Source organism: Paroedura picta, chromosome 8, assembly GCF_049243985.1.
Source record: "Paroedura picta isolate Pp20150507F chromosome 8, Ppicta_v3.0, whole genome shotgun sequence".
In the NCBI taxonomy this organism is placed as follows: domain Eukaryota; kingdom Metazoa; phylum Chordata; class Lepidosauria; order Squamata; family Gekkonidae; genus Paroedura; species Paroedura picta.
The window spans coordinates 80,424,644-80,437,793 of NC_135376.1; the positions used below are offsets into that span (position 1 = coordinate 80,424,644).

The window sequence follows — 13,150 nt, forward strand, 5'->3', positions numbered from 1 at the left end:
ATGCATCCTACCAGTCATTATAACCCGCCAAGTATTAGATGACTGTATTATTTTGCAGCTCAAGGCCAACTGCGTTATTAGGAAGGGGAGGGGCTCTAGCACAGTGGAAGGGCTCCTGCTTGGCATGCAGAAAGTCCCAGGTTCCATCCCCAGCAGCTCCAGTTAAAAGATCTGGCAGTAGGTGATGGGAAAGACCTCTGCCTGAGACCCTTGAGAACCACTGCCAGTCTGTAGTTGGGTTCCTCTATTTAATGAATTCCTTTTCTACCATACAGCACAAGCCTAAACAAAGTTACACTCTTCTGACTCCACTGAATTCAAGGGGCCCAGGAGGCTGTCATTTTTTTGTAGGACTACATCACCGTGGTTTCTGATCTTTGATTACTGGATGACAATTTCTTACTGTGCTGCAATAAGAGTCACTGATGAGACCCAAGCTGGCCTCAAATGTAATTCCTTTCCTTGCACTCGGATCCTCTCTACAAGAGGGCCAAGATGGTGTAGCGGGCTGAGAGATGCTGTAGGATCTGGGTGACTCAGACTTGATACTTCACTATGCCAGGAAGCTTATCACAATTCTGGATCCCCAGAATTCCACCTCATCTCCAGACTACCGAGATCAGTTCCCCTGGAGAAAATGGCTGCTTGGGAGGATGGGCTCTATGGCATTGCACTCACCACTGAGGTCCCTGCCCTCCCCAGGCTCCATCCCCAAGTCTGCAGTAGCTTCCCAACCTGGATCTGGCCACCCTACCCCCTTATTCCCCACCAGTGGCCACTGGCAACCCCAGTCTTCACTGTATACAAGTCCTCTCCATTCACACACATACCACTGCTTATCACAATGGGGGCGTCTTACTGGGATATCATTATTCAACAGACTCTGCATTCCCCTGTTGTGACTGTCAATGTGTATTTCCCTACCTAGTTAGTTGTGGGAAGAGATGGAGTCTGCGGAACGGTGTGTGAACATTCCCCTTTTGAAGGGATTGTCCTGGTGCAGTGCGTCGAACATCTGCTCAGGCACATGTAAGTCACTTGGAGTCTCCAAGTCCACAACAATGAGAAATAATTTCCCTCTGGGTTCTGTTTGGCTTCTTCCCACTTTGGAATTGGGTGGGTTTTTGTACTGTGTTTTGGGAGCCCCCCCCCCCCACACACACACACACTATAATGCAGGCATCTTACACCTAATGGGATTCTTCTCATAAGACAAAATTTAAACATGCAAATAGTTGTTATTCCTTTAAGGTTGCCAAACTTCAGGTGGGGCCTATAGATACAGTAGATAGCCTCCAGGTGGGTTCTGGACTGGAGATCTCCCAAAATTACAGCCAATCTTCAGAGTCAGAAATAATTTCTCCTGGAGAAAATGCCGTTTTGGCCTCCCAATCTGCACTGCAGCCAATCCCAGGCCAGGCCATAAGGAGCGCGGTGCGCATGAGGGCAGCTTCCCGGCACAAGGTGGTGGGGGGAAAATCTCTGTGTGGTTCACAGCTTCAAAGATCAGTCCTGGGACATGGAGCTACGGCATACAGGTGAATAGGAACTACACACCTCTTGCTTTTAAAATAGGAAAGAAATGGCTAAGAAACCACTCAGGGCTGATTCCCTGCATGATGGGATCAAGGTTATCTGCCATTATTACACCTGATCACAAGATTACAACTATCAGTTCCCAAATGGCTGCTTTGGATGGTGAACACTTTGGTATTGTACCCCGCCGAAGTCTCTACCCTTCCCTCCCCAAACCCTTCCCTCCCCAGGTTACATCCCCCAAATCTCCTAGAATTTCCCAACCCAGAACTGGCAACCTTAGGGCATGGTGACTTCCTTAGCAGGGTAGGGGGGACAGCAAAGTCATTTTGCTTGGGGAACCCAAACTTCTTGGTTCAGCCCAAGGATCTTGGTCCTTGGCTTACAATAGCTTGCCCAGCCAACAAGCAACAGGCCAGAAAGGGTTTGTTAACCTTGCTTGTCTCCATTATATGACCAGTTTGCTTTAGGAATTTGTGTCCCAGTCAATCAACCAGAGCAGCTAGACATGGCAGGATCTCTCCTTGACCTCTGTGGTTCGCAGCTTCAAAGATCTCTCTTGGGATTTGGAATTGCGACATACAGGTGAATATGAACTGCAGACCCCTTGTTTTAAAACAGGAAAGAAGGTGCTAAGAAACTGGTGAGAGCTGATTCGGTGAGTGAACTTCCTGCTCCAAGGAGACTCAGGTGGAAATGTTCTCCAGAAATTCAGACACACTTGGCCTCAGCTGCAGAAAAACTTCAAAGGTATGGCAGATTATTTTTAGCATTTTAACAGAAATTGGGAGCTTTGATAGGCTCGGCCTGGATAGTAATTAATTCAGGTATTACTTGAATGGAGATCGGGAAAGGCAAATATTTGTTACTGGGGCTGATATTTAAACATTAAACATTGGGCAGGAGGCATGGCTCAGTGGCAGGGCACCTGCTTGGAAAGCAGAAGGCCCTAGGTTCAATCTCGGGCATCTCCAGTTGAAAGGACCAGGTAAAAGGTGACATGAAAGATCTTAGCCTAAGACCCTGGAGAGCAGGTGTCAGTCAGGGTAGACTGAGTAGAGGTTAGGGCTCTTTAGCTTGGAAAAACAACAATTGAGGGGTGACATGATAGAGGTTTACAAAATTATGCATGGGATTTACAGAAATAGGTATGGGATAAGGAAGGTAGAGAAAGAAGTAGTATTTCCCCCTGTTTTCCCTTTCTCACCTTATAAGAACTTGTGGTCACCTAATGAAATTAATGAGCAGTAGCCTTAGAACAGAGAAAAGGAAGTAATGAACATGTGGAATTCACTGCTGCAGGAAATGGTGGCAGCTACAAGCACAAACAGCCTCCAGAAGGGACTGGATAAACATATGGAGCACAAGGTCTAGATGGAATACTAGGCAGTGGTGCTGGCTGTTTTTGGTGCCTGGGGGGCAACCATAGGAGGACTTTTGGAGTTCCCACCCATTGTGGGACCTCCCGATGGGATGTGGGTTTTGGCCATTGTGTGACACAGAGGCCCATTCCACACAAGGATCAATGTGGCAAATTGCTTACAGAAAGAAATAATGGAATTTAAAATAGTGGAATTCGGCGTAACGCATACCTGCCTTTGTAATGGAATCCAGTTGCGTTTCAATCGTTTCCCACAGGTTTCCGGTCTCGGCAAAAATTGCTAGAAAGGAAGCGATTTTTTTCGTGCTTTGTCCCGCCCCTGGCCGTCAATCAAACGAGCAGCCAATGGGCGGTTGTTACCATGCTCTGGAAAAGCCCCTTTCCCTTTAAGAACAGTTTAAAAAAAAAAAAGAAAAAGAAAAACACATGTTGCAACAAATATGCCTTGATTCCTTGATTACTTGCTTCCTCCTAACGTAGAGACCCATCTAGCTGGCAGCTGGCGTGTGAGCTGCCAATTCATCGTTGCCCCCGAGTGAAAAAAAAATTCCCCCCCCCCGTGCACGGGCGCAATTTTTGGCCGAAAATAAAGGGAACTTGCAAACGGGGCTGTGTTGTGCTTGGTGACTTGAGAGGAGCTTTAAAGCAGCTCTGTGAAGGGACTGCAGCCGGAGAAGCCTCGCTGAGTAAATGAAGGCTCACCGGCTTGTTGTTCTCTGCTCGCTCCGAGAAAAAAAAAAGGCTATCGCTTCACTGGAAGTTCAGAGGAGAGAGCCAGGGGGAGAGACTTTGCTGAAACTGCGACAATGGTAACGCACAGAACTTTTTTGAAACTGTTGCAGATTGTTTGCAAGAGTGTAGCACTTTCCAGAGGGTGAATCCACTTTTTGGGATTTCCCTGGAAGCGCTACAACGAAGCGCTTTTCGCGGGTCTGTTTCAGGAGTGTGGCAGATTGTATGCGACGTTGTGCATAACTGCAAATTAGTAGCGTTTACGATTTGCCACACTCCTGCTACATTTAACTTGTGTGGAATGGGCCAGAGTGTTGGACTGGATGGACCATTGGCTTGATCCAACATGGCTTCTTTCAGCATCTTATATTCTCATGATGGACTAGGATCTGATTCAGCACAAGGCAGTTTGACATGTGTCTTTAATTATCTAAAGCTACTCCAGATTTGGTCAGTTATTACTTTCTTGCTTAAGTGTTGTTCACGACTAGCTCACAGTGTTCTGCTCCCTACAAAATTCAACAGCTGAACTTAATTCCATCCCTGGCAGAATTGTGCTGGGCTGGATGAGGTCATATTGAAATCCGGTGCCATTCTGTGAATCTGAATGGCTGTAAGGACATTGCAGCACGTCCTGGCAGGCATCATGTTGCCATGGCACGATGACACTAATGTGCCACTGTGGTGCAGAAAACCCATGGTCATGCCATTGCAAGGTCCTTAATGGTTCCAGACCCACCAGAAAATTCCTGATTTCATCTATGGAACTATGGAGATCAGAAACTGAACCAACAGGGGGATGGAGAAGAAATTCAGACCAGAAGGCTGCAGGGGCTATGGCTTGATGGCAAAGCATTTGCTTGATACGCAGAAGGTCCCAGATTCAATCTCTGGCGTCCCCAGGAAAAAGGGTCCAGTAGTAACTGATGTGGAAGACTTCTGCCTGAGTCCCTGGACAGCTGCTGCCAGTCTGACCAGGCGATACAGTCCTTGATGGACCAGGGGTCTGATTCATTATAAGGCAGCATCATATGTGCATCCCTGTAAATCCACTTGTGCCAAATTATTTTCATAGCGGGACCCAACAGTTTCATTAGTGCGGTGTAGTTTTAACACGTCATTAAACTAATTTAACGGAGACTGATCTACAGGGCATCAGCCACAACTTGTTCACATGGACTGTGGACAGAAAAATCAGACTCCAGTAGCACCTTTAAGACCAGCAAAGATTTATTTAAGGCGTGAGTAGAGTGCAAGCACTCTTCCTCAGACTTGCACTTGAAAGCCTTGAATAAATCTTTGTTGGTCTTAAAGGTGCCACTGGACTCTGATTTTATTGTGCTGCTTCAGACCAACATGGCTACCCATTCGAATTTATCATTGTGGACAGCAAAAACAACTATCATGGAATAATAAAGGGGGGGGCACAAAATGTGAGGGATAAGCACCCCCTCCTCCCAGGACGATACCATGTGCTGTTGCCATTGCAGGATAGTCCACATTATTATTAGCGCCTCCTTTTGCTCAGAAAACAAACGAACAATTGCAAACACAACAGGGAGTGAACGGGATCCAGCACAGCACCTTTGCATAGAATGCAAACAGGGGCATTCGCTTTGTGCACACAAAGTGCCCTAAGACAGTCTGATGAATGAGTTTAGGGTTACAGGGAATGGAGAGGATGCACAGATAGACAGCAGTGGGAGTAAACTAATTTGAGTAGGAAATTTGAATGTAAGTTCTCTGAAGGTTTTTTGCATGCTCCCATAGCAGGACTATGGGGGTTGTTTCTCCCGATGAGCCATTTTGCAACTGGATCAAATGACAGGTTAGCTTTTGTCAATAAGGCAGGCTGGGCATTCAAGGCTATGTGCTGATCATTTCTGCTGATGGAAAAGAGTGTACTTTTTACCTGGTTTCCTCTCTCTCAGCAGAACTTGGATTCTTTCTTTCTTTCTTTCTTTCTTTCTTTCTTTCTTTCTTTCTTTCTTTCTTTCTTTCTTTCTTTCTTTCTTTCTTTCTTTCTTTCTTTCTTTCTTTCTTTATTCTTCTTCTTCTTTTGCTGATCATGACCCTCTGAATCATAGAATCATAGAATCATAGAGTTGGAAGGGGCCATACAGGCCATCTAGCCCAACCCCCTGCTCAACGCAGGATCAGCCCTAAGCATCCTAAAGCATCCAAGAAAAGTGTGTATCCAACCTTTGCTTGAAGACTGCCAGTGAGGGGGAGCTCACCACCTCCTTAGGCAGCCTATTCCACTGCTGAACTACTCTGATTGTGAAATTTTTTTTCCTGATATCTAGCCTATATCGTTGTACTTGTAGTTTAAACCCATTACTGCGTGTCCTCTCCTCTGCAGCCAATAGAAACAGCATCCTGCCCTCCTCCAAGTGACAACTTTTCAAATACTTAAAGAGGGCTATCATGACCCCTCTCAACCTCCTTTTCTCCAGGCTGAACATTCCCAAGTCCCTCAACCTATCTTCATAGGGCTTGGTCCCTTGGCCCCAGATCATCTTCGTCGCTCTCCTCTGTACCCTTTCAATTTTATCTACGTCCTTCTTGAAGTGAGGCCTCCAGAACTGCACACAGTACTCCAGGTGTGGTCTGACCAGTGCTGTATACAATGGAACTATGACATCTTGTGATTTTGATGTGATGCCCCTGTTGATGCAGCCCAAAATGGCATTCGTCTTTTTTACCGCTGCATCACACTGCCTGCTCATGTTTAGTTTACAATCCACAAGTACCCCAAGGTCTCGTTCACACACAGTGTTACCTAGAAGCGTATCCCCCATCCAGTAGGCATGCTTTTCATTTTTCTGACCCAGATGCAGAACTTTACACTTATCTTTATTAAATTGCATCTTGTTCTCATTTGCCCATTTTTCCATTGTGTTCAGATCGCGTTGAACTCTGTCTCTATCTTCGTCTCTATCTGATGATCTTCTATCATTTTATAATGCAACCAGGGATGACTGATATCAACGCAGGCGGGGAAACAAAAGTGGCCCCTGTTACCCACTTCACATTCGCATGCCAAAGACAATAGGACCTGAAGAAGCATTTGGGGGGACACTAGGAAAATCCTGGAGATTTTTAGCAGGCACTCAACCCATGGCTGGTATTTGAAGATCACCATGCATAGCCATAGGCCCAGTTGCATTGGTATACATGGGGGGAGGGGGTGTTACTTTGAATATTACATAAGAGCATTTTTAATGTATTGTTTGCTCCTTTCCCAGGTCGGTGAAGAATCTAGATTTCGTTGTTTATAAATTTGAAAACTATGGAAAAGAATTTATCAAGAAACAGAAGATGAGCCCAGATGCGTACATCCAAGTAGCACTGCAGCTGGCATTTTACAGGTATGCAAAATCCACACCAGCACAGGTCTGTCATTCGAGATGTACAATGAAATAGTAACATTGACTACAGGCAGCAGAGGATAAAGAACAAAATAGCTGGCTTTTCTTTGTCTTTACACAAGGATCCTGCCCTCATCTGGTACTGCTCATGGCCACCAAAGTATTCTGTGCCAATGTCATGGCTCTGTGTGTTTCTCCACATTGCTGGTTGCTGATGGAAAGGGTGGGGAAACAAGGTATTCAATGTTTCAGAGGGAGACCGGAGAACTTAACACAGAGCTGCCATTTGGGGCAGTGGTCTAGTGTTTCTTGTAACTCTTCGGACACAGCTAGAAATGAGGATAGCAGTGACTCAGAGGTAGAACACCTGCTTGGCATGCAGAAGGTCCCAGGTTCTGCACCAGCTCTGCATCCTCAAGTCCTTTCCTCAGGAACACAGGCCAAGAGCTACAGGCTCACAGTGGGCAATTCCAGGAGATTCTAAGGGTGGATCCTGGGGAAGGACCTCAGCAGCCCTGATGCCACAGAGTCCTCCTTGCAAAACGGGCATTCTCACCAGGGGGACGGATCTCTGTCCAGCCCACACCTGAGGTTGGCAATCCTTGGAGCAATCTGTTTTTCTCCCACTCACTGTTTTGTGGCTGAACATGTTATAATGCAACCAGGGATGACTGATATTACGCAGGCAGGGAAACAAAAGTGTCCCCTGTTACCAGCTTCACATTCACATGCCAAAGACAATAGGACCTAATTAGCAGATGGATCAGAGGCTGGAGGCAGATTATCTTCATTGTTATTAGAATGAGAAGGGTCACAGTCATTTTGCACTTAGGACATCATGAATTTAACTGGGGAAATGATGAGAGAGGCACCAGTCAAGGAAGAAAAAGTGGCATCGGACAGCAAACATTTGTCCGTGTGTCATTAGAGAGACATATGGAGATCCTGGAGGACATAAGGACATGCGGCAGAATTAAGGCATCCCACTGTGACTCTCCAACCCTGGCTCAACTTCAGGATGGAGAAACTTTCAAGACACTTCATAGTGGAACCCTAAGGGGACCATATTTTGAGAAACCCCAAAAGAGGATGTATTTCCCAAAGGACCGCTTAAAACAAGGAAGCACAATGGCAAATCCCATTTGAAATACCCCTGCCATGGAACTATGAGAATCGTTACCAACTCGTAATATTCCTAACCTCCCAGGACCAAAAGAGGACATTTTCATCAGTTTGACCCTAGGAGGGACTGAAAAGAACTAGGAAGCGGAATACAAAATACAAAAGAGGACACCCTTTCTTGTTCCTCTTTCCATGTATAATTCTACATGTGGCATTTTCGCCATGTGATCTAAACCTGAAACCGCAAGCATTTCCCAGCAAATCTCATATTTGCCTTTGTGGCAAGGACTTCTACCTGTTGGCAGAGTTAAAAACCCAGGCAGGTGCACAACCTGATTGAAGGCTAGATCAATGTTTATTTCCAAATTAACCTACTTGATAGTATAGAGTACAGCCTCCTGGGGATGGTATCACTGCCCAGAGACCGGCAACACAGAGCGAGAACCCATACCACCCCATTGCAGTGGGCACAGCATAGTGGGTGGATCACAAATGATGGCCTATTTCCCCAAAGCAGACTTCAGCTTCTCTCATAACACACTCCTTTGCCGCTTCACAAAGCTGGCGAACGGCTGCTCCATCATGTCTTCATTTATCCGAGTGTTGTTTCCCCCCCCCCGGTATAAATAACCCTAATTCCCATCTTGCAAGCCAAAGGATTAATCATGCCATGATTTTATGATGTCGCACAAATGAAACATTCCTCGCACTTACAGCAAACACCGGTTTTACGAGCCACGTTGTCAGATATAACGGATTTCTTCACTAGGGCAGCCTAACAGAAGTGAATTAAAGCTCACGCACATCAATTCTGCTATTAAAAGGGGGCTGCCCAGTCTGTGCTCTGTAGGGTATTCTATTAGCATAAAAATGAAATGTTGCACCAAGTGAAAAACCATGTCTGTGAAACAGAGACGCGATGAAGCTATTTTTCTTTCGACCATTATTATCCCTTCTTTCCCTCCAATAATATTTGTTAACGGGTCATATCTCACCCCAAACCCAGATTGTACGGCAGACTCGTCCCAACCTATGAAAGCGCATCCATCCGGCGGTTTGAAGAGGGAAGAGTAGACAACATCCGGTCAGCAACTCCTGAGGCTTTGGCTTTTGCACAAGGAATGACTGATAAAACACCATCTCTGCAGGTATTCCTTGCTAAGATTGCCAACCTCTGGTTGAGAAATTCCTGTAGATTTGAGATTGCAGGGCAGGATTTGGGGAAGAGACCGGTGAATATAATGCCATATTTGAGACTCTTAAAGGTTGAGTAAAGTGAGGTATAAAAACCTGCTTTTCTCCTCCTCCTCCTCCTCCTCCTCCTCCTCCTCCTCCTCCTCCTCCTCCTCAGGAAGCCCAATGGGTGATCTTGGGCCAATCACAGTTCTCTCAGAACTCTCTCTGCCCCACTTATCTCACAAGGTGCCTGTTGTGGGGAGGGAACAAGAATGCAATTGTAAGCCACTTTGAGACTCCTTGAGGTAGAGAAAAGCAGGTTATAAGGTTCTATTATTCTAATATATAGGGAATGGGAGAGGAGAGCAGTGAACTTTTGTAAGCTACTAGGAGGAATTTATAGTCAAAATGCAGGATGCAAAACCAATAAATAAAGCTGTGGACTTTGCTTCCCAACCATATTCTGAGAGAGCCACAGTTTATTGAGGTTGGCGTAAGATGGTTTGCCTTCTAAACACTTTGTAAGTGGCAAAGATCTTTTCAACTCTGTCTTGACTGTAACTTCGGGAAGGTGCCACTGCAAGGAGAGAAGCGGTGGGGAGAGGAAGTCATTTTCTACCCTTTTCTTACCAGCCATTTTTCTGCATCAAGCTGCACCCTGCTGGCTGCATCTCCTGCACAAGGCTCCATATGCCAACCTGAAGATGAAATCTTGAACCAAGAATGAGCAGGCTCTCCACTCCTCTTCCCCCCCCCCCAGCACCAAATACTGCCCTGCTAAAAATCAAAGCCTCCCAAAGCCTCCCAAAGCTGTTGGCCTGGGACTCATTTATATGTCACAAGTCCTTAGTCCCCATCCAACAGTGCACTGCATTACCCCAGCATGCAGTTTCCAGACTGACTTTGTACACATGTAGCATAATAACTCTCCATCTCTCCTTATGGTGTTTAATCTTGTTATGCAACGTTTTAAAAATTCAATAGCCGATTGCAGTTCCTGTTTTCTACTTCTTAGAGACAGATAATAGTTTTTCAGGGGCTGCAAAATGGTATGTCCAGTGTATATTTACTTCTTCTGTACTATCTCCTCCTTCTGGTAACATCTAGGAATGCAAAATGTGCCACATGAGTTCAGTGGGGTCTGGATATGCATAGGGAGCAGTAACCAAAATTTGTCATTATTCAGTTAATAGCCACTTTCCTCACAAAATGATTGTTTCTTCTTTTCCTCAGGACCCTGAGAAAATGCAGCGATTTAAGGATGCTATAACCGCTCAGACAAATTATACTATTTTGGTAAGCAAACTATTTATCCTGATAAGAACAAGCTATCGTGCAGGTAAAACCCACAGAGGTCTATTCTTAAAATGCTATTACTTCCATCTTCAATGAATAATTCCCATCTTCCTGGCAACCACAAGGCTCACTTTTTAATGTTTTCACAGCATGTAAAACCTACAAAACACAGCAGAATTACTAAGGGGTGAGACTGTGGCTCAGTGGAAGAGCTTCTGCTTTGTATGCAGAAGGTTCTAGGTTCAATCCCCCATATCTCCAGTTTAGAAGACCCAGCAGTAGGTGATGTGAAAGACCTCTGTGTGAGACTCTGGAAAGCTGCTGCTAGCCTGAGGAGACAATATTTTGACAGTGATTTGACCAAGAGTATGATTCAGTACATAGCAGCTTCATAGAATAATAGAGTTGGAAGGGACCTCATGGTTCATCTAGTCCCACCCCCTGCACTATGCAGGACACTCACATCCCTATCGCTCATCTACTGTAACCTGCCACCCCTTTGCCTTCACAGAATCAGCCTCTCTGTCAGATGGCTATCCAGCCTCTGTTTAAAAATTTCCAAATTTCCATGCATATAACTCTGGATCAAGAAATCCCTGGAGATTGGGGGGGGGGGAATATGAGAGAGCTCCAGGCACCACCTGGAGGTTGACAACTCTGTCACCATCTTCACTCTTGGTGTGGTGAGAATAGGTCCCACTTCCTAAGTACTGAACAGCAGCAGCCACTGTTCCAACGGGGAAGGGTATGTGTCCCATTGTTTTCCTAAGTATTGCATTGAAAAGCCACTGCTATTGGACATAATACACAAGAATGAAGCCGAGCTGCAAAGACTTCTGGGAGTTCCTCTTTAAAAACAGCAAGTTGGGTTGAAAAGCCTGCTGAGACCGTCGGCAGTTCAAGACAAAATGTTGACTTGCAATCCTAGCATCAGAACATTGAGTGAACAGTTTGTGCAACTGAGGCTCGACCTATTTTACAGCGTAGTTGGGAGTAACATGAGTGTGTGCCCCCCCTCCCAATATAAAAATGTGGTTCACATAAAACAGCAGAACAGCAGGATTGGAGTCTGGGAGCACCAGAGAGACCAGTGTGATGTAGTCAGTGGCTAAAGAGTGGCAGACCCTAATCCGGACAACCTGAATCCAGCAACCCTACCACCCCCTGCCCCCATCCCCTACCAGCAGTCAGCACGGACCTGACAATACTAAGGCCAGCCAACCCATTTTGCTGATGTGTTTTCCAATCACCATGTGAAATGCTTGTTCTGATGGTGTCCCATGTCTTTGCCACCCCGCATCACAGGCTACCTTCTGCTTGTGCATTTGCTTCTACATTCTGCTTGTGCATCGCAGAGCCAGATTGGTGTAGTGGTTAAGAACAGCAGCCTCTAATCTGGAAAACTGGGTTTGGTTCCCCGCTCCTCCATATGCAGCCACCTCGGGGACCTGGGACCAATCACAGTTCTCTGCGAGCTCTCTCAGCCTCACTTACCTCACTGGGTGTCTGCCATGGGGACATGAAAAGTAGGCAATTGTAAGCCGCTTTGAGATTCCTCCAGGTAGTAAAAAGTGGCCACAAAAGAACAGCTTTTCTCCTCTTCAATCTAAATGCTTGCAAATGCTTTCCTCTGAATTCTCAAACACCATAACCATGCAATCCTAAATAGAGATAAACCTTTCTAAAATCCATTTATTTCAGCAGGCTTAGGAAGGGTGTGACCCTGTTTAGGACAGCCCAGTAGTCTGGCAAACCATAAGGGAAGATTAGAACTCGGTTTTGAGAAGCAAATGCCGAATTGTAGAGAAATGTTTCAAGTTTGGATTTCAGGAGGTAGATTCCAGGGTGGAGGGGGGAGGCGTGTTTTATTTTATTTTATTTTTTTAAAGAAACATGTTAATTAATTGACCACAAATTTCTGTGTCTCAGAGTTTGGGTAGGATGCAGACAAATAAATAAAGACACAAATCATTTATAATCCATCCTGAAGCAGACATAGGAATTTAATTCTAGAAAGCCGCATAAATCTCCTGTCAGTGAGGATCATTTATGATTTCTTCATGGTCTTCAATTTTTAAAAAATAAAACCGCACACTTAAGATCCATGTAGCTGTTCTGTCCAATGTGAAGGATGGAAAGACTATAGCCTGCAACCAAATTAGGGCTTCTTTTGAACTGGCCCTTGTAGCAAAGTCATTCTGTTTGCAACAATGAACAGGAAATAATGGTTTTGATCTGGGAAGCTTTCCACTAATGCAAGACAAAGTCACCCACATCCCCTCTCCCCACCCTAGGGGGGCATTTTATTTCTATGGGGTCCTCTGACTCTCAGTGGAGGATTTTTTTAGCTGGAGATAGGAAAAACAGGAGAAAGATTCATGGGGCCAACAGAATATTTAACTGCGTGTCATGCAAAAAAATCACTTTGGACAAAATGGGAAATGTTGTAATCTCCTCTGAATAGTAAACAGTTTTAGGTTTTTTAATTCCCCCACCTCTTTATTAGGAAAACAGACCTGTTCTGTTGAACATGTAG

General features: G+C 45.3%; 1 protein-coding gene across 1 annotated transcript in view; it reads left to right on the forward strand.

Moving 5' to 3' along the window:
- The window catches only part of CHAT (choline O-acetyltransferase), a 57,417-nt gene that overhangs the window by 32,672 nt on the left and 11,595 nt on the right, over positions 1–13,150 (forward strand). Inside the window, exons 9-13 of the mRNA XM_077350560.1 lie at positions 929–1,029; positions 2,158–2,286; positions 6,898–7,020; positions 9,149–9,290; positions 10,552–10,614. Of these exons, the coding sequence (XP_077206675.1) occupies positions 929–1,029; positions 2,158–2,286; positions 6,898–7,020; positions 9,149–9,290; positions 10,552–10,614 (558 nt within the window). The remainder of the gene's footprint in view (positions 1–928; positions 1,030–2,157; positions 2,287–6,897; positions 7,021–9,148; positions 9,291–10,551; positions 10,615–13,150) is intronic.